The sequence below is a fragment of the Varanus komodoensis genome, unplaced genomic scaffold (genome assembly GCF_004798865.1).
Source record: "Varanus komodoensis strain SLA01 unplaced genomic scaffold, ASM479886v1 scaffold8, whole genome shotgun sequence".
NCBI classification, from domain to species: domain Eukaryota; kingdom Metazoa; phylum Chordata; class Lepidosauria; order Squamata; family Varanidae; genus Varanus; species Varanus komodoensis.
In genome coordinates this window covers 29,017,111-29,038,139 of record NW_025336481.1, presented here as the reverse complement: position 1 = coordinate 29,038,139, position 21,029 = coordinate 29,017,111, and the positions used below count along the sequence as shown (strand labels likewise).

General features: G+C 37.9%; 1 protein-coding gene across 1 annotated transcript in view; it reads left to right on the top strand.

Moving 5' to 3' along the window:
* The window catches only part of PTPRQ (protein tyrosine phosphatase receptor type Q), a 119,131-nt gene extending 103,153 nt beyond the window's left edge, over positions 1–15,978 (top strand). Inside the window, exons 46-53 of the mRNA XM_044455453.1 lie at positions 3,896–3,986; positions 5,341–5,417; positions 11,171–11,305; positions 11,390–11,515; positions 12,463–12,611; positions 13,266–13,401; positions 15,122–15,245; positions 15,941–15,978. Of these exons, the coding sequence (XP_044311388.1) occupies positions 3,896–3,986; positions 5,341–5,417; positions 11,171–11,305; positions 11,390–11,515; positions 12,463–12,611; positions 13,266–13,401; positions 15,122–15,245; positions 15,941–15,978 (876 nt within the window). The remainder of the gene's footprint in view (positions 1–3,895; positions 3,987–5,340; positions 5,418–11,170; positions 11,306–11,389; positions 11,516–12,462; positions 12,612–13,265; positions 13,402–15,121; positions 15,246–15,940) is intronic.
* The last annotated feature ends 5,051 nt before the right edge of the window (positions 15,979–21,029 follow it).

The following is a 21,029-nucleotide window of genomic DNA, read 5'->3' as shown; positions in this document are numbered from 1 at the left end:
TATGTGACCAGCAGAAACAGTTCACAAACCTACACTTTTATACTTGCTTAACCATGGTTTGTCATTTTGTTTAAACTTATAATCTGTGATTAACTATGCTTTGCCTGAAGGTAGCTGGCTTGTTAACCACAATTTAGGATTGGGCATCACAGCAAACTATGGTTAATCAAAAACATAGCTTTTGCACTCTTCTTCAAATTTGGGCTGAATAGTTGGGGTGGGTGTAATGTGCATGGCCAGGGAAGAGGCTAAACATGTTGTCATACCAGTAAATTCTGAGTGTGCCCAATTGACTTTAGTGTAGCAGCTATACTTGGAATGCCTGCCTCGGGAGGCACATTTGATTTTGTTGCCACTTGCATTCTGTCAGGTAATGAAAAAATGGCTTTTCGGCAAGACTTTGGGCTAATTATGGTGGGTGGTACAGTAGTTTAAACTGCTGAGCCACTGGGTTTGTGGATCAAAAGGTTGGCAGTTCAATTGCACTTGATGGGGTGATTTCCTGTTGCTTGGTGCCAGCTTCTGCCAACCCAGCAGTTCAAAAGCATGCAAATGCAAGTAGATAAATAGGTACCACTTCAGTGGGAAGGTAACAATGTTCTGTGAACCTTATGTTAAGCCATGCTGGCCACATTAACACAGAAATTGTCTGGGGACAAATGCTGGATCCATCAGCTAAGAAACAGAGTCAAACATGACTGAACTTAATGTCATGGGGAAACGTTTACCTTATTCACTATTTGAAATACTGGACCCTTTGTGCTGTTAATATGTGTTTTGTATTTACATTGTTAACTATCTTAACAGCCTAATCCACTGAAAGGCAGATAGAAATATTTAAACTAACAAATGCATACATATTACCACAAGTGTTCTCCTTTCCATATTCCTCTTTTATAGTATGAGTTTGAGCAATACTTTTTTTACTATTATTATGTATATTAATATTGTTTATGAATCCATTCTGCTTTTTATACCAGTATTGTCTCTCAGATTGTCTTCCATTAGCTTTCCATATCATCAGATTCCATATAGCCTGAAGTTCTATATGGAAAAATTCCAATCCTGTCTAATCTTGGAAACTAAGCAGGGTCAGGCTGGTTGAAATCAGGATGGGTGATTTAAATGTTGTGAACAGTCCAGAAAGCTTTGGCTATGGGAGATATAGAAATGTAATAATAATTAATAATAATAATAATAGCAATCAATATTAATGCTAGTATGATCTGCTAATATTTGAAGGATTCCTCCTTCCGTTTCTGTCCTTTCACTTTGTTGTTCATCTGCAATCCTACCCCAGGTTTTGCTTCCCCTAGGAGTGGTTGGTAACAAAGCAAGAAAGAACCTAATGATATTTTCCTAAGTTTGTTTAAATCTGAAGAAGAAATCATATGGCCTTAAATTATTTCTACAACTCTTGTTTCATTTGCATACTAACTGTATACCATGTTTATTTTAATATTTATTTATAATTGAGTTTATAATCCACATTAACCAATAGTCCAGCAGAACTCTCTGAGCAGATTTACAAAACACATGAAAACAAAATAAACAATGAGAATTAAAACAATATACAACAATGTAACAATCAATCCCCATCATAAACACAGACTACAACAATGTATAATAAACATACAATATAGTGTATGATATAATACGCATGTACAACTGAGAGTTTAACCTGATAATTTTAAAAAATCAAGTAAAACACACTAACATTTAATTCAATTAAATATTAATGAATTATACAGAATTAAAGTCAATTATTAAACTATATGGAAAATTAAATTGTTTTTGCCTGGTGCCAAAAAGATTGTAAAGGAGGTGCCAGGTAAACTGCTGTTAGGATGCTATCTCATAGATTGGGTGCAGCCACTGAGAAGACCTGTCTTCTGTTTGCCATCCTCCTTACCTCTTTGGAGGAGGTTACTTTCTGTTTGTGCATATATTTGCAATGGTTGTCAAAAAGGCAATTCTCATGTCACATCTTTTGGGAATGAGTGAGACAGCTGTCCTTGACGTGCACTCATGAGTCACGCTAATCTGGACTCGGAGAGAGAGAATGAAGGGGAGGAGGCAAAGGAGGCTTGGAAATGTCGGGCTTCAGACTTTGAGATGAAAGAAGGGGCACTTATGCCAAGTGCTCAGACAGGCTCTGAGAATAGCCAAGATGCACAAATGTTAGGTGGGGGCATGGGAGAAGAGCTCAGACAAACCTGGCACAACTCTTGACCCCATGATGCAGTGTCGGGAGAAGAGGAATAGCCAATTAGAGGATAGATGTATAGAATAGAGGCATGTTCACTTCCAAATGAGCCCTTCAGGAGGGATCAGGCACAGACGTACTCAAAAGGAGGGTTTCTGGAAGCAGTTGTTTAGATTGGGTTCAATGGACTCTTATGTGTATGCTCAGAGATACATTCTGTGATGACTGCACTTATTGGGTATCCTCTGGTGAATAAATAGTTTTTGCAAAGAAATGGCCTGTTGCCTTAAACACACAAAGGGAAGAAAACCTGGCACACAACAATAACTTTGCATTAGTCAGTAGGAGAAATTAATTTCCCATGATATCATTTTACTTTGCAATGTTTTGAACTTTTCCCAAGCATTTGGCATTAGACCATGTTCAAAACAATGAACGGGGAACACTCAACTAATCATAGAGATAAGTTTTGATCAGAATAGTGTGTAATGGGCTATTTCCAAGAAACAATGACATTGTTAGCAGTAAGTTGAAGTCTTTGATGGTTGCTGGAGGGTGGTGAAATGATAAGCGTTAATAACAATTTTATTTTAACCCTGTTTTTCTCTTCTTCTTTTCTAACTCTTGAGAACCTGCCTGTCATCAGTGTATTCTACTTTTTACGTGACCAATGTCACTTCCATTCCTTTGTATTTTAGATTATATTTAATATTTTGAGCAGGGATGTGATATACTCCTGCCTCTACTTATCTGTATTCGTTATGCCCAGCATATATCTTCCTGTCCTTCCTGCGCAGAGGCAGAGGTCAGTGAGGAGTAACAAATTGCCAGTTGTCCCTGCTTGATTAAATACTTACTTGTCCTCATGCTGTAGCAATTGCTCTCCCAAAATAAAGGGTTAGGGAAAATGCATTACTGATAGATGAGGCCAAGGCAGGCCATGGTTGCCACATTAAATGACCTAGGAAAAGGTAATCTCCCTCAAAAGTACAAAAAGGCAGTAATCTGACTTTATCAAAACTTTTAAGGTGAAAGTTCATATAAGCTCAGATTGTTTAGCCTGATACTCTGTTCTGTAGCTTAGCATCTGACACTGCTGATGTAACGAGGGTTGACAATGAGGTGAAAGACTTCTGTAATCTTGCCAGCTGTCCTTAGATGTGCCATATTATTCAAAACGCCCAAATCTTTCCTCACACCAGACTGACACTGCTGAATCTAAGTGTTTTATTTGATGACATTGGCTTATTTTCTTTTGCAAGGACAAATACAAGAATCCCCCCCCCCGCCACCCCTGCCACTCACACAAAATACACAGGCATTGCAATTTCAGAACTTCAGATAAATGATCATGTGCAATAAACAGTAAAAATATTTTTCTACTTTAGAAATTAAAAAATAATATCAGTTGTGGATGTGTTTTCTTCCTCTGTACAGTGCCAGTCTGCATAGAGAAATTCAGGTTTATGAACTGATTTGAAGTAAAGGCAGATCAGTTCTTTTATATCATTGAGACTGACAGAATATAGTACTTGCAAGCTATCTTATGTATGCCAATCTGAAGAGATGAATTGTATGTGCTAATAAGACTGGACTTTCTGTGTACATGTTCACTGCTGATTTAATAATACCATGATGTTTTTATAAACAAACTTTTATAAACAAATATTCATATATGTTATCTTCTAGGAACTTCCCAAGTTTCTTCCAGATCTTGCCTCAACTGATGCTGACCTTCCTTGGAACAGGTCCAAAAACCGTTTCCCAAACATCAAGCCATGTATGCTGCATTTACTAATTATCCCACTAGCTGAAAAAATATATTTCAAATATATCTTGAACTTTTATTTTATCTCAATGTAATATTTAAAGAGAACATCCTATTGTAAACATGAATCTTGATATACCACATTATAATTTCTTATTATAGACTGTATAGCTTTTTAGTTCTTTATTCATTTAATTAAATGCCTTGCTTTAATACAGTTTAGCTTCCTCACACAAACATTAAGATGGAGGTAAAGTAAACTATGTATTCTGAAATAGTTTCTTATCTTTGCAACATGATCAAGGTTTCAACATCCTTATTCTTTTTCCGAACCTTTTCTCCTGGTGGAAAATAAGTGTCTTATATATGAAAATGTAAAATCCACCTGTTTGCATATTCACTTTCCGCTTGAACATAGTGATGCTTTCTTAAGGTTACTTGTAAATGCACTGTGTAAGAGTTTCGCTAAAGATCAGAGTGAATATATGATGACTTATAAGGCCAGGATAGATTTTATCACAGGAGACAGGAGTCTGTCTCTCTGTAGTCAACACTGCTTCATTTTTCAGTTAATAAGACAAGAAATACCATTATTATTTTAGGCATTAGCTGTGATGTGAGATGGGAGGCAAAGCATTCCTCTGTTAATGTAGCCACATTCTGTGCTATTAACTTTTCAGAACAGCTGCTCCCGTTATCTACCACTGGTTCAGGACATTTTCTGTGCTCCAATTTCCAGTATATCCTTAGTATGGCAGTGCATACTATGATGTCCATGCTTAGTTTTGAAATTGTCTAAGTGTACTTCCATGCCTCACATCTTTACGAAGAAATGAATATTAGGTTCAGATGTGAGGGAACTGGATGCATTAGGATTTTATAAAGGCTGTGCGTAGATGAATGAACAAAAAGCAGTTCAAGCTTTGAAATTTCTCTTTGACACTTTACTTTTCTTATTACTGTAAGAGAGGCAAATATACATATTACCCATCAATGGGTAGACTTCCTGAATATGTTAAACCTGAAAACTGCAGTGATAAGAAACAGAAAGTTTTCAGTTTTCATATTACAATATTAGGACCCTTTCATATTATTATAAGTCAAACTGCGAGAGAGAGAGAGAGAGAGAGAGAGAGAGAGAGAGAGAGAGAGAGAGATAATTACTATTTAAAAGGATGGCTGGTAAGCTGCTAACATTTGTAATGTATTGTCAGGATGCCATCAGTTATAATAACATTGTATAGAAGTTATCATATATGCTACCACACACACATTTTATATTTAATTTTGTATCTGTCATCTGTCTATCTATCTAGTAGTCTGAAACAAGCATAACTAATTACATTGTCTTTTTTCTGTTGGATAGATAATAATAACAGAGTGAAGCTAATGCCTGATGCTAGTATACCTGGATCTGATTACATCAATGCCAGCTATGTGTCTGTAAGTTTGAAATAATTTAAAACTGTTATTGCATTGTTCCAATTCTTCATCTCTCTTAGAAAAGTGATTTAGAAAAAAAATTATGTTAAAAAGTATCTGTTTTTCTTTTACATCCTTACATCCTTTGTGTCTGTTGTAGTACAACCTCTGCTATCAGTTTATAGCATGTAGGACTATGAGATAAAGTGTTTTTATTGAGATTTAATAAGATATGTTTTAATTTTCATTACTGCAAATATTAAATGATGGCACAGGACATTGAAATATGAACACTTTAAGTGCAATACTTATTACAGCTGATCCCTGCAGAATTGCTTTCCCTGTCCATCAATTCACAAAACACCTTGGTTGCTATTTCCTGTATGAACAAATGGGCACTAAGTTCCCAAAGCGCTGGTGGCAGTTTACACTTTGGGCCAAGGTGGAAACAGACCACCAAAGATGGATGTTTTTAATTGTTTTCTGGAATGTAAATCGCCTGGTAAATGTATTGAAAGTCAATCAAGCAATGTCACAAACTGTTAAGACATTGGAGCACATTTCCTAAGGGGTTCTGCCACATTTCTTGCAGATCCTCTTGACAAAATAACTACAGCAAAGATGGTGCACCAGAATTACAAAATTGATATGCAGAAGCTGTTTTGATAGAAGGTTTCTCTAGATAGTCTGTTACCAATAAGAGTTCCAATGTATCTTGTTCTCTAGTCTTTCAGGATAAAGAAGGATAAAGAATGTCATACTGCTTTCATGTGACGTTAAAGGAATTTCTCATCCTAAATTCCTGTTAAGAGATGCAAAGGGTCATTTTGTCCATTACTTTTAGCTTAAGTGAGACTAGTTCATCCTTCTGAACATATGTACATATATGGAAGGAGAACAGGTTTTTTGCCTTCTTAACCTTACATACTAGCTTCTGTTCCTAAGATAATACTTTTTTTCTATTTAAATATATGTTGATATTACTGTTTGTTTGAACTATTGTCAAAATGCAGGAGGTAGCATCCTCATAATCAGACTAGAAGATCTCACTGTAAATGTGCTCATTTAACTGTAACTGGCAAACAAATATCCATTTGCAGTTTTGCTTTCACTTGATAGCTCATCTTTTAACAGCTATAAGTGAAAGCAAAGAAACATTTTAAGCTATTTGTGGCCTTGTTTTTTTTATGCTGCCGGATGGTACCTTCTCCATTTTATGGTGCCTCCTGTACTTCCAGGAATATTAACTAGGCAAGACTTAAGTTTGGTTCTCTGTAAGTGTGAGTCCACACTTGTGAAAGACTGATTTTAATGCAATTTGCACAAATTATAGTCTGCACACTTTAAAAAATGTGCAAATTGCTGTCATAAAAAAGGAAACCCTCATGCTGGTTTGGCATGATACAAATTGAGTCGATGCCAGCATGGTGATGGTGGGGAATGGAATGAAAACAAGGAATGGTTCTACTAGAAAAATCCATTGTATTTTCACTGCAAAGTGGAATTTTCATATATGCCTAAATAAATAATATGGAAACATCTCAGCTTTTATACCAATCATCAGCTCAACTGGCTTCTAAAGGTTAGATACAGGTTCAGCATGAAGTCTATTCTATATCTGTCAGTCTGGATTTCTGTCAACTTTGTCTTTTTTCAATCTAATTTTGATATGATGAAGAGAAGTCTTCTGTTGATTAAAGAAGTCTCACTAGTCCCTAAAGTCACTGCAGGTCTCAATCAGAGGGACACATTTAAATGAATGCAATTCATGCCAGAGAGACACACCCCAAGGGTCCAAGTTGCAGGTGCCTGCATTTCATGGTCTTTCTGACAGGTGGTCACCTAGCCTCTTCTTGAAAACCTCTAACAAACAAAAGCTGAGGTGCTCTGTCTAGTGTCAAACAGCTTGTACCACCAGGAAGTGATTCTGTTTAATTCAAATCCCCTTTCTTGTAATTTGAGCCCACTGCTTCAGGTCCTATATCCTGATGCAACTGAGCACATATTTGCTTCATCCTCATCAGCTTTATCATTACAGCAGTGCTTCATTTCTAGAGATTACGATAATTTCTGATCTTTTTAAGTATATGGTAAAGGAAAAACTAATAGACTGGTGAGGGAACTTGATTTCTTGGGTTATTACCATGGCCTGTAAACTCCTGCTCTGGATTAGTTTTCATGGTGATTTTTCTTCAGCATTCGGTTACCATAGCCTTGGAAGTCTTCCATAGTTACAGGCCTTATGTATCATTGAGCAGTGAAATAGAGACATAACAACTGCTTTGGTACTGAATTTTGGAGGCATTAACACCGATGACTGTACCACTAGTACATACATCCTGTGAGAATGCATGAAACTGAGGTCTCCCTCCCTCCCTCCCTTCCTCCCTCCATCATCATCATCATCATCATCAGGAATTGCCACAACTGGGAGATGGGGGGTTAGAAAATATTTCCCTATTTGTTTTCACAAAATTCTCATGTGTTTGCCTGATTCCCATCCCACCTCCTGCCACAGCTCCTGTGCTATTTTTATTATCTGGTCAATAAACTACTTTTTGTTTAGTGTGTTCAGGTGCACAGAATTCACCCTGTACTCATGTGCCCTCTTCTGACTAAAACCCTACTGTTTTACCATTATAGCCCTCTTTAATCAGCAACCAGGCATAATCTGCTGAACAATACTGAAGAACACTATAACTGTGAGATTGTTTCGCTTAGAAAATGTTGTATCCAGTCACTTCCAGAGACTAAAACATACCAAAGTCTCTGCTATACCACTGGCCCAAATACTCAATTATCCTTGCTATGGAGTCACTCCGAGAGCAGCTGCGATTTAGATCTGCTGAAAAATGAAATGTCATAATACTCTCGTACTGCTATAGTTTGGTAGGAATCACTGTGCTACATTGTTCAACATCTCCTCTATCACTCCCAGTCTTCCTACCCAAAATGAGCCTTTCAGAATTAGGTTTTGAACATGGTTTTCCTTACCTACATCAGGGGTGGCAAATCATGCTCCTGGAAGGCATGGAGAGCATATTTTGTCATTTTAAAAAAAGGAACACAGTCATCGTATGCATTGTTTGGGAGGGAAAATTTGGCCTTTTTGCCGCGGTGACACCAAGTTCATCATCAGCCTGGCAGCTCAGCTCTGTGGGGGTGGGGGCTGCAAAACACGCCAGCCCACAGACTGTGTGTTGCTCATCCTTGAGCTGCATAGCACTGCATTTGCCTTCTCAAGTTTAGGTTGTTGTTGCTCCCAGATTGCAGGTGGGAATTTGATGATGACAGAGACATGCCCCAGTCAAAACAGAAATTAGAAGGGAGCCAAGATCTCCTAAATTTTAGAACAGCTTTTTCTCCTCACGGGCTGATGAAATATGTCTGGCCTATAACTTATTTTTGGCATTTAAGGAATGTGAAGCAATATTCAATGATCGCCATCAAGGTATACTCACAGCTCATTTTTAATAGTTCTACAATGCCACAGAATTATTAAAACTGATTATGGGGAAGCAGACAAAAATAATATATAAAGGGTCATGGATCTCTATTTCTTTTGCAACTAAATTCTCTTGTAGATATTCTGTATTAGTTTATTTTCTTGTTAATGTGGATAAAACTTGGCATTTCCAGCCCTAAAAGGGTCGTTCATCTCTGTATGGCTAATGTAATGTTTTCCTCCTGAAGAACCTTTCCATTCTTTATTTTCCAAGAGAAGTAGCTGACCATTTCTATTTTAGCACTAAAAAAGAATTAACTGTCAGAGAAAGGGTTTGGAAATCAGAACTATAAGCATTTGTTTCTTTCATTGGGGTTTCTTTCCAGTGATACTGTTTCTAAAGGATATCTTCCAATATTTGTTCACACTGGAGAACGATTAGTCCTTTATGGAATTATACTGACAAGTCAAATAAAATTCTAGATACTTACAGGTTTAGTAATTCACAGCTGTTTATTGGTTATATGATACATAATATACAGAACAGGTGGCAAGGAAAAGCTATGTTAATCCTCTGCAGTGGAAGAATGAGGTGAGGGGCTGTAACTGAGGGATGCAAAATGTACATTTGTTATGTACAGTCTATTCTGATGAGCTATTGTTCAAAATGGGGTGCTGGGTTAAATAGACTCTTGGTCCAATCCAACAGGGCTCCACTTAGGTTCTTAAACCTTATCATAAAAATCCATAAAAGGAAACATAAATATGAAAGTGCCAATCTCCATATGGAATGCAGTATAAACCAAATCTAACTCTGATTATATATGAAACTCAGGGAGAACACTGTAAGTCACTTGTTGTTGTTTAGTCACAAAGTCATGCCCGACCCATCATGACCCCATAGACAACATTCCTCTGGCTCTCCTGTCCTCCACCCATCCCTCACAGTCCACCCAAGCCCACACCCTCTGCCCCAGTGACTCCATCTAGCCACCTCATCCTCTGCCATCCCCTTCTCCTTTTGCCATCAATCATTCCCAGCATCAGGGTCTTCTCCAGTGAGTCGTTCCTTCTCATTAGGTGGCCAAAGTGTTTGAGTTTCATCTTCAGTATCTGGCCTTCTAAAGAGCAGTCAGGGTTGATCTCCTCTAGGACTGACTGGTTTGATCGCCTTGTGGTCCAAGGGACTCGCAGGAGTCTCTTCCAGCACCACAATTCAAAGGCCTCAATTCTTCGGCGCTCAGCCTTCCTTATGGTCCAGCTTTCACAGCCATACATTGCAACTGGGAAAACCATAGCCTTGACTATACACACTTTTTGTCGGCAGGGGGATGTCTCTGCTTTTTAGTATGCTGTCTAGATTTGCCATAGCTTTTCTCTCAAGGAGCAAGCATCTTTTAATTTCTTGGCTGCAGTCACCATCTGTGGTGATCTTGGAGCCCAAGAAAATAAAATCTGTCACTACCTCCATTTTTTCCACATCTATTTGCCAGGAAGTGATAGGACCAGATGCTATAATCTTAGTTTTCTTAATGTTGAGTTTGAAGCCAACTTCTGTGCTCCCCTCTTTCACCCATATCAAGAGGCTCTTTAGTTCCTCATCACTTTATGCCATGAGAGTGGTATCATCTGCATTTCTGAGTTTGTTGATATTTCTCCCTGCAATCTTTGCCATACTCCTTTTCCAGTTTGGAACCAATCAGTAATTCCAAGTTCTCACTGTTGCTTCTTGACCTGCATAGAGGTTTCTTAAGAGACAAATAAAATGGTCTGGTACTCCCATCTCTTTAAGAACTTGCCACAATTTGTTGTGATCCACACTCAAAGGCTTTAAGTTGCTTTTAAGTCACTTACAGAACCTTTAATATATAAATAAATAAAATTGATTTCTATCAAGGGTATTGTGAGCTCAGGGCTGCCTCCTCCACACAGTATGTATGAGTGTATGGGGCATTACATATCCATCATCCATCTCTCTATTTACTTATACACCTGAGCAGGAGCACTCTATACAGCAAATTCTATTATACTTCCCACTTGTATATGGCTAAGCACTATCACCTTCTGAGGTGTGTATATCATCCAGTGAGAGGGACATTACAAAGTACGACACAAATGGCTACTTGTAATGTCCAGGTCCTTCAGAATGTTCATAGGAATACACTGAGTTTTCAGAATGAGTGAATTTCTGAAGTCCTCATGCAATAATAAGGTGCATTTTTGTTAATAGTATAGACACATGAGATATGCCTTAAAATTATATTTATTGCTGAAAGCATGTTTCTCCTTTTACTTTATCAGTATGCATTAAGATTCATCTTTTCCTTAGGGATATTTATGTCCAAATGAATTTATTGCAACTCAAGGACCATTACCAGGCACGGTGGGAGATTTCTGGAGAATGGTATGGGAAACAAGAGCAAAAACTCTTGTTATGCTTACTCAGTGTTTTGAAAAAGGACGGGTAAGTCACCAAATAGATTTGATAACCGCCAATTACACATCCAAGAAGCTTGTATAAAACCATGTTACTCCAAATTGATTGCAGATCAGGTGTCATCAATACTGGCCTGAAGACAATATTCCGGTGACTGTTTTTGGAGATATTGTGATTACTAAATTAGTGGAAGATATTCAGATAGACTGGACCATCAGAGATCTAAAAATTGAAAGGGTAAGTTCATGTCTACTTTTTAAAAATCCTGTGAAAAATATGATTGGTCTGCTATTTAAACTTCTGGTTTTAATCCTAAATATATCCAGCTGTCCTGGATGTTTATTGTGCATTTATGAATCTGCTATCTTGGATGTTATACTTACAAACATGTCTGTATATTTTGTGAACCAAAAAGTGATATTCAGATGACCATTTGTTTTACTCCTGCTTAAGTTTTCTAGTGCAAAATCAGGAGTGTGCTGAGTGTCCAGATGCAAGGAAAGTACAGTGAATCTGAAATCAAGTTAACACATATTATTCTATTCTATCAGACTGCAACAGCAGGATATTATTCCTTGAGTGAATGGTCATAACAGATTGAAAACACAGAAAACTTTCATTATCATCACTCAAACACAATATACATATTTTTTTTCAGTAGAAAAGGCAGTTTACACATTTGGCTGAAAGTCATTGAATGATGTGTCATCAAGTGATGAAACATCAAGTAATATATATATATATATATATCTGAATTAGGCCTGACTGCTAATTTTAGAGATATTTCAGCATGTCCAATTCGCCACTTCAGATGGTAACAACATGAAACAAGTACTAAGAAAACATCTTATTAACAGCAGACAGTAACATTTTTGAGGACTGACCACCTTCTTTACTGAATAGTGCCAGTGACTCTGAGATGTGCTTGATTCTTGAGTATTGTGTCAAGTGTCATTTTATCCAGTTGAACAATGGGCTACAATCTGATGTCCTAACCAAGTGTATTATTTCTTCAGCATTGGGGTGAGGTTGCCTTACCAATCATTAAATATTTTTTCTAAGATAATCCAATCAAGGACAAGTTTCTTGTGTAGAATGACAAGGCCACAATTCTGCAGTTCACAGAATTCTTTGCAATTCTAAAACAAAATCTTTCTTTATTTATTTCAACCTGACCTTTAAAGCACGGGGATTGTATGATGGTTCGTCAGTGTAACTTTACTGCCTGGCCTGAACATGGAGTACCTGAAACAAGCACGTCCTTAGTCCATTTTGTAAAGCTGATCCGTGCCAGCCGAGCCCATGATAGTACACCCATCGTTGTTCACTGCAGGTAAGCAGATCATTTATTTGAATAGAATCTCATGTCACAAAATAGTGAGATTAGCTTATCAGGAATAAAAAGAGAATTTATCCAACTTGCCACCATCTCAAATTGCCTACCCTTCTGTGGGGAAGTGGTCATTGGCTGTGTTGTTGAAAAGGCCAGAACCGTATAAGAAAAAGAACAAAATGCTGATAACAAGAAAGGTATGCTTACATATAGAACATAGAATCAATATCTCACACTTAATGTAATGAAGAGCTCTACTTCAAGTATACCAGCAAACTGAATGAGAAGCATCTGCTGGACAACTGTCAATTATAAGCATCGGGTAGTAAATTCAGAAAGATGATGAAGCAGCTTCAGTATGGCAGCTTTCATTGCAGTGAGTCTTCAATAATATCAGCTAGGGCAGGTGCTTAGAATATGTGGGATGTATCCTAACCAGCAGTTTCTCACTGTTTTGACTGGATTCTGTAGTATACATACTAGAGAAATATAATATTTTAAAAGCATGGTATACTATTCACCAAGTATTATTATACTAAAGTAAATTATTTTATTATTCAAGCTGAATTCTATTTGTTACTGAAACTTTAATTTTCAGTTAGATGCTTTAGACAACCTTATGCACAGACTTCATTTTCAATTTGTTCTCTATAGTGCTGGAGTTGGAAGAACAGGAGTTTATATTGCCCTGGACCATTTAACACAGCATATGAATGACCATGACTTTGTGGATATCTATGGACTTGTAGCAGAACTGAGAAGTGAAAGAATGTGCATGGTACAAAATCTGGTAAGACATTTCAAACCTCAGAAATAACCACTGAGATAGAAACCCTGGTTTATGCCTTCAGAATGAAAGTGGTGGTGGTGGGAGGGGGGGTGATGTGATAAAATGCTATCTCATGCAGGTTGGGTTGCCTGGACAATGAAGGCTAGCACATCTAGGGGCATCAGCTCAGAGAAAGCTGTTCGAGAAAACAGAGCAACTATTTCAACAGCAGACTCATCAACACTCAAAACATGGATAAGCAGCATGAAACTCTCTCTCTCTCTCTCTCTCTCTCTCTCTCTCTCTCTCTCTCTCTCGTGTGTGTGTGTGTGTGTGTGTGTGTGTGTGTGTGTGGTCGCATGCTGTTTATTGATTTAGTTAGATTTCTATCTTTCATTTTGCCTTGGGCTGATGGGGGCTAGAATCCAGGTACTCTAGACAAGCAGATGGCAAACTGGAGTTTTTACTTCCTCCTTTTCTCCAAGGGAAACCAAAATCATTATAACCTCACAAAGGCTGTTGTTTACCACATGGTGTGCAGGAAGTCTTACAGGGAAAGGCAGATCACTGTTTCCTAATGGTGAAGTTATTCCTGCTCCATCCACATAGAGTAGCTGGGAACATTGCTCCTGGTTCTCCAAATGGCTACTATCTCCATGGATCATGGATGCTTCTAAATGTATAACCCGGTAGAAGTTTGCTTTGATTTTGTTTCTGTCATATGAATTTTATTACCACTTCCCCCTTTATCCTGAAGTGAAACTAGCTTTAATATGACACCATGATCTTGAGTCCACCAGGGATGCTGCAATGGATAAAACTTAGCCTTGATTTAGCTGAGTGCATTTCACTGTACCCTGGTGTGCCTGGGATGTGGCACATTTTCCCTGACCTCCCAGACAGCATTCTGGCAGCCTTTGGGATAGCAGCTTCCTTTGGATTAGGAGCCAGGGCCAAGTTTCTTCAGACTGAGCGTGCCTGATTGGGAGTGAAAGGAAGTCTTGCAATGTGCTCTATTTGGTCTTATCGTTTCTGTATGGCACTGTAATATTGATGTCTTCTTCTCCACAGAGATGGCCTTGAGTTCTCTATTTGACTGGAAGCCCTTCCTGGAATGGTAGTAGTGTCCCCCAGGATTCCAGAAAAAATAAAGGAAATTATTCCTATATATTTGTCTTTGCTGGTCTCCCAAATAACATTCCTCCCACTTCTACTTCAAAAGGACATACAAGAGCTATGCTAGATTAAACCAAAGTCCTTAGTATTCCAGCATTCTATTCCTATAATAGCCAACCAGATGCTTGCAGAAAACCCACAAGCAGGACATATATGGAGTAGCACCTCCCAGTCATATCCCCTTGAAAGGAGGATCCAAAAACATATTATCTTTATACTGGAGATAATATATAGCCATATTGACTAGTAGCTGTTGATAGCTCTATCCTTCCTGAACTTGCTAATCTCATTTTTAAAACCATTCAACTCAATTCTGCTGTACCATTAAAGAGCTGCTACAGGAAGTTCGGTCCTGCCTCCCATTCCAAGGCCAGGCAGTTTGCCAAAGATTATTAGAATGCCCTCCAGCAATCTGAGAAAACATCAATTCATCTTTAAAAGTTCTTTTTGCTAAAACTGTTCTATATCTACATCTCCAAATTACCTCAAAACATGTTCAATGGCAGCAATTTGTCCACTGATAAATAAGCAAACCTGAGTATTCTTTCATTTCTACACTTTACAGGCACAGTATATATATTTGCACCAATGTGTTTTGGATTTACTCACTATCAAGAGAAGCAGCCAGCCTGTATGTTTTGTTAACTATTCAGTACTGCAAAAGATGGACTCTTTGGATGCCATGGAAGGTAAAAAGCTTTAGATTGTGCCAAAATCAATTTATTTTTACACTGTTGGGTGCAGTTCCTTGGGCATAGTGAAACAACATATTTTAAGAAATGCCATTTGATTTAAAGTTTTATTTGCTTTTGTGATTGTCTCTTGGGCAGACACTAGAAGGATTAGCTGAAAAAGTGGTTTTCAGTACAACCTAAAAAGTTATAACATTCAGCTCTATTTCTTTATCCCAGAACTTTCTCCTACCATCCAATCTAATTTCTGTTGTCTGTCTGATATGTCCACTTGGCTTCTTGTCATCTCCAAGTCAATATACTGGAGACTAAATTTTCTTACCAATTTCTCCACTTCTTATATACTGACCATATTCATTAACAATGTCACTATCTTCCCAGATAAAAAAAAGCTATCAAATCTTGGTTTTATCTTTGAGTCAGGACCAGTATATTCATCTTTTCAGTGCAAACAACTTTTCACTGAATAAATAGGCAGAAACTGAACACAGCAGTAACAAGATTTATCTTACCCTATTGATTCCCAAAAATATAACTCTAAAAAACAGCCATTACCTTTGGTTTGCTAATGGCAGCAATAGCAGCTGAAGCACCACATTTTTATTTGTTTAATTCCTTTGTATTTGTACTTAACATGTAACCTGATAAGATTACTTTCTAAAGTCATCAGCTAGTTTTCTGTTTTTTTGTAGGTGATGTGGAACTAGAATGGGAAGAAACTACCATGTAAATGAATGGATGAAGGTTTATTTTGTTTCAAGAAAGGAATGTGTGTGTTTTTTTTTTTTTAACATCAGGGGCCAAATCATATCCCCTTCATGCAATTAACTAAAAGCAAAGAGTAATTCTTGTATAGAAATACATCCAATTAAAATTCAGTTTATACTCTATTTATGTACCTTCACAAATACTATAAATTATTAAATAATACTTTTATACAGAAAGCAGTCCTATTATTATAATAACATTTCTATATGCAATGGGTGCAATAGTTCATCAGCAATCCTGTTGATATCAATTACATGTAAACGTTTAACTGTGTATTTTGTTCTACTGATCCCATTAAAATATTACAAAATAGCAATGAACTATTGCTTTTCCATTCCCCTTTCTTCCTTCTTCCTAGTAGCATCTAGTAGCATAATAACCCATGATAAGATATTAATTCTGCTGCACATATTTACACTGCCAACAGCCAATGTGGCAGGCAGAGGTATTCACAGTAAAATGGCAGCACATCGTAACACTAGAATCCAGGGCACCTAAGCAGTCAGGCATTTGGTATCTGAACTGGGAAAACACACAACTGAAATTAGGGCTCTTGCCCTCTATCTGTTCCTCATTCACACAATTCATGAAGGGCATGTGTCTGAAGAGGAGAGCTTCTTCTATCTGTGGATGTTCTCCACACTAGCCAGTGCACCAATTATCCAACACTGTGGCACACAAGGAGAAGAGAAAGCTCCCCACAAGCAGAGAGCAATGCATGCAAAGGAAAGGGGTGGGACTTAGACTGATCCCTCTTGTTGCATGCTTGCCTCTGTTCAGCGGCAGAATACCTGAACACTGATGTTGATCACTGGACACAATTCCGTAATACACCATGTACTTTCTTGCAATCCTATGAGTCTACACATTAGCATACAGTTTCAGCATAACAGCCAGAAGTCTCAACTAAAAAGTCAATATACCCACAAATCATGTTTTAAATTGTGTTGGGAACTGTGCAGATAAACTGAATTTGATACAAATGAAGAGGTTATTTATTTCTTTACATTAGATGCCATTTCTCAGTTGTGGATTCGGGTGCATTTTGGAGTGCACATCCAAATGATGTGCCATTGAAACTAATGGGTAATATCCACATTTGAAATGAATGTCCTTCTGGTTATGCATCTCATTATCTCATTTATGCTCACTGCTTTATGCTCACTGTATGTGGACAATTTATCTGGATCTAGGTATATATCTTCTTTTCAAAAAGAGTTTTGAACATATTTCCTTTTCTTCTAAGTTACTCCCCTCCTAATAATAACAACTTTCAAATGAGCCAAATGTGATGTGAAGTTTCATATATTCCTCAGGTGTATATAATTAAGAGTCTTAAATTACTATACTTTCTGTGGCTGACTGTGAATAAAAGCTGCCACCTCTAGACCCAACTGATTGTTTTTTTTTGGTACTGAAGATGTGGTTGATTGAAGTGGATGACTTCCAGGATTATCACAACCTTTCCATAAATGTATGCTCTTGTGTTTGTCTCTATGCTTTATGGGATATGAAATATTATCTTACAGTCCTGAACAGCTGAAAACTCACCTTCTGACACTGTGGAGATTTTTCAGCTTTTCTTCAGCACATGGTAGCTTTTCAGGGACACTTGGGGCCATTTAAGCCAATTGCTGACTTGAGCTAGTTGGTTTTCTTGATGTGCTTTGTAATTCATTTGATAATGGTACATGCTTGAGGATTTAGAAAAAAAAAAGTCTCGTATTCCTATTACTTTTCTAAAGCTGTCAAATAAAAAAAAATAAAGTTTTACATTTTATTACACAATGTAATTATCTGCTTCTTATATGCTATTGTTTCATTTTGACCTTGTAGAGCATGCACAAAGTCCTGAGTTATCCACATCTTGTTTCCATTGGTATGAATAGGAGGAGGTCAATGTGTACTTAATTCTCATTGACATGAATGATGAAAAGTGGTGGAGGAACAGGATTGGTGTATAGCGACTCGGTAACCATGCAGGGTTGTTTGTCATGTTGTGTGAACACAGTTGGAAGCTCCTATTCCATTCAGGCTGGTCCTCAGACTCTCAGAGAAGCTTGGTGGGGAGGAATAATGCCTGGATTTCTGTACTTCAGACAACTTTGTAATGTGTTTTTATCAGCTGTGACAATATGAAATTGTCTGAATAATCTGCTAGGAATCTAGTTGCCAGTATAGTACATGTCTGCAAAAGCTTTAAAGGGATAATTTCTGAGGGTGTGCTAAACAAACACATGGATCATTCAGACAATCTTTGCACAACTTTGCCCAGTCAATCTGTGTTGATTAGTATGGACCAGTTCAGCAGGGTTGCCCCTACACTGGCACATCTCTAGGCATCATGCATGGGCAAAGGTTGGAATAGGGTGAATGTGCAAAGGTCCACAATATGGAGTCAGTTTTCCACTCCATATTACACTCACACATGGATGGGAGTGTCTAAAGTGGGGAAAGGGGTATGCCAACAAATGTTAGGTTCCTGACATTCCTGACTCAGGTTTATTTGGGTGTGTGTGGATGTGTGAATTACTGAATGTAGCCTTCTAGGAATGGGAACCTAAAACTTAGAACACCATGAAGTTAAAATTAGGAATTCACCACCAATGAACTTGATGACTTCCAGCTACTGGGTGATGTTACCCAGTTTGGCTTCTACTGACTCTTTTTAACCTAGTAGACCCCTGAAAATTGTTCTCCAGCTTTGTTAACACAAGGATTGTAACACTTTTCTTTTCTACTGCTCCATCTCACATACTGTATATATGTTTTAATTTCTAGAGACAGATTTAAATAACTACTAGCATTTATATTATCAGAAAAGGAAAAACAGTGTTTTTTCTTATCTGTGTACCTCTTCCTGTAGCCTGAAATCTGATTTGTCTCTAGCAGGATATAATCTCTGGAGCTTTTCCATCGTGTCCATTTTTTCTTGGTTCTTCCCCACCACTTTTTGTTATTGGCATTGGGATTGCCCTGAAAACCTAACTTCCAGCCTGACGAAGAGTTATGAATAACCTGAAAGCTCACTCATTATGACAATTTAGTTGGTAGTAACAGAAGTATACGCCTACTGTGGCTGTCAAAAGCTGTGTGAGTGTTGAGTTTGCAAGTAATTCTTAAGATTTTAGGAGGCCATGAGGCAATGTCAGAAAATATGACCTTTTCCAGTCAATTTGAAGGCCAACTGATTTCTCAGATTTGCTGTTACAAATATGTGTGAACTTCATGCATATATGGATAAGACTGATTTACCAGTATTTTAGCAGATAAGCCTTCTATATTATGTAATAGCCTAGAATATATAACTTAAGAAAGCTGCAGCAGGTTACAGCTGGTAAAGGACAGTCTCTAATGAATGGTTCAACTCATGCTGTGCACCCAAAGACAATGTGCACTTGTGTTTTTTGAACTGCATCCCTCTACCCATGTTGCATGGCAAATTACTTTTGAAACTGAAGAAGATCTCAAAAGCAGTTTGTGAATCATGACATAGGGATCTCCTGTCGAATGAAAACAAATTAAATACCCCAGTAGGTATGTCCAAGTTGTCAGCTGTGCCTGAAGGTTCTTTTTGGGTCACAGCCAAAGCGTCTACTTAGATATCACAAAATGTAAGATACTTCAGCACTTAGAAACCTAAATCAGACATCAATGTAGGGAAAAGGATGCACATCAGGCAAAGGTGCATTGAGAACGTTTATTCTGTGGACACCAACAGTCCTGTAAATTCACCTGTGAGCCTAAAAGGATAACAATTCTTTAGTAGGACAGGAGGGAGAGGTGATACCCACAGCTGTTCATAACCTTGGCTAGCCATCTTGGGCAGCTCCTGTTTCATTTGGTTCATTCGAAACATGTGTTCTTCATTTATTATCCACCTACTTTCAAGTATGTGACAAATTGCTTGGGGGGGGGGACTTTACACATGTGGTGCATGGTTTTATTTGCTTTTGGGTGCCATTCACATAGTTTTCAAACTCAGGAATTGACATAAGGCCTTGGCTCCAGCCTGCACACCTCCCCATTCATGATACCCCATTTTCTCACCTCCAAGTTGCATTTTTAACTTTGGAGGAAACAGCCAACACAAGTCTTTCTGTGCTTATTGTAACTGATGGGACAGGGTGGGGGCTCAGCCTCTGAAGTTTCTGCTCCGAGATCACAGGATTTCCAAGGTAGGATACTGAATATTCTTATGGCCCCCAGACAACATCAGGAAGCCTTACAATTGCACCCTTCAAATGGTTTCCATTATAGCCAACAGGTCATTCTTCACCCAACCACATAGTCCAAATAATTTCAACATAAATCAGGTGGATTTATAAGAGAATTGCATTGTTTATATAAAGGAACAGCCTTAGTTTTACCAAGCATGGTGTGTTGTGCCCATGAGCTCCAATATGCACTCATCCTTGGTAAGATTTACACAAACATGATTCTTCCATCTTCTGATGAGGACTCCTGTCACACCAGAACTCATCCAAGTTAGTATTTGCAATTCTGCTGTTTGTGCCTCCATTGTGTCTTCTTCTGACAACACACTCTTAGGCAGGATAGCCCATCATTTTTGTTAACAGTAAAATCAGGCACATATTGGTGCTAAACAAATGTTGAGGGGTAATAAACTGGATTGAATCATCTTCCAGGATGGATGTGGTTCTATAATTTGCACCATTGTTTACACCATTTCTTCTGGGGTGGAGGTGCATTTGGGAAATTTTGGACTGGACTGCCCCTACCCCACTGACTGTTGATCATACCCAATCTTTGTATTCCAATCCTGTGCTCACAACCATTTCATTTACCTAAAATACCAGTGATGTAATTGCCTCTCTCCTAACAACTATTTTGTTTAAGGCAGTTGTCTACATCACATGAATTAATAACAGTATTATATGGGGATAAATTCATTCATACCCAGGAATGACTGACTGAAAATTATGAATTATAAAACAGCCAATGGATTTCAATTATAGCTAAACAACTATGTAATTCCAAGGAATATATTTT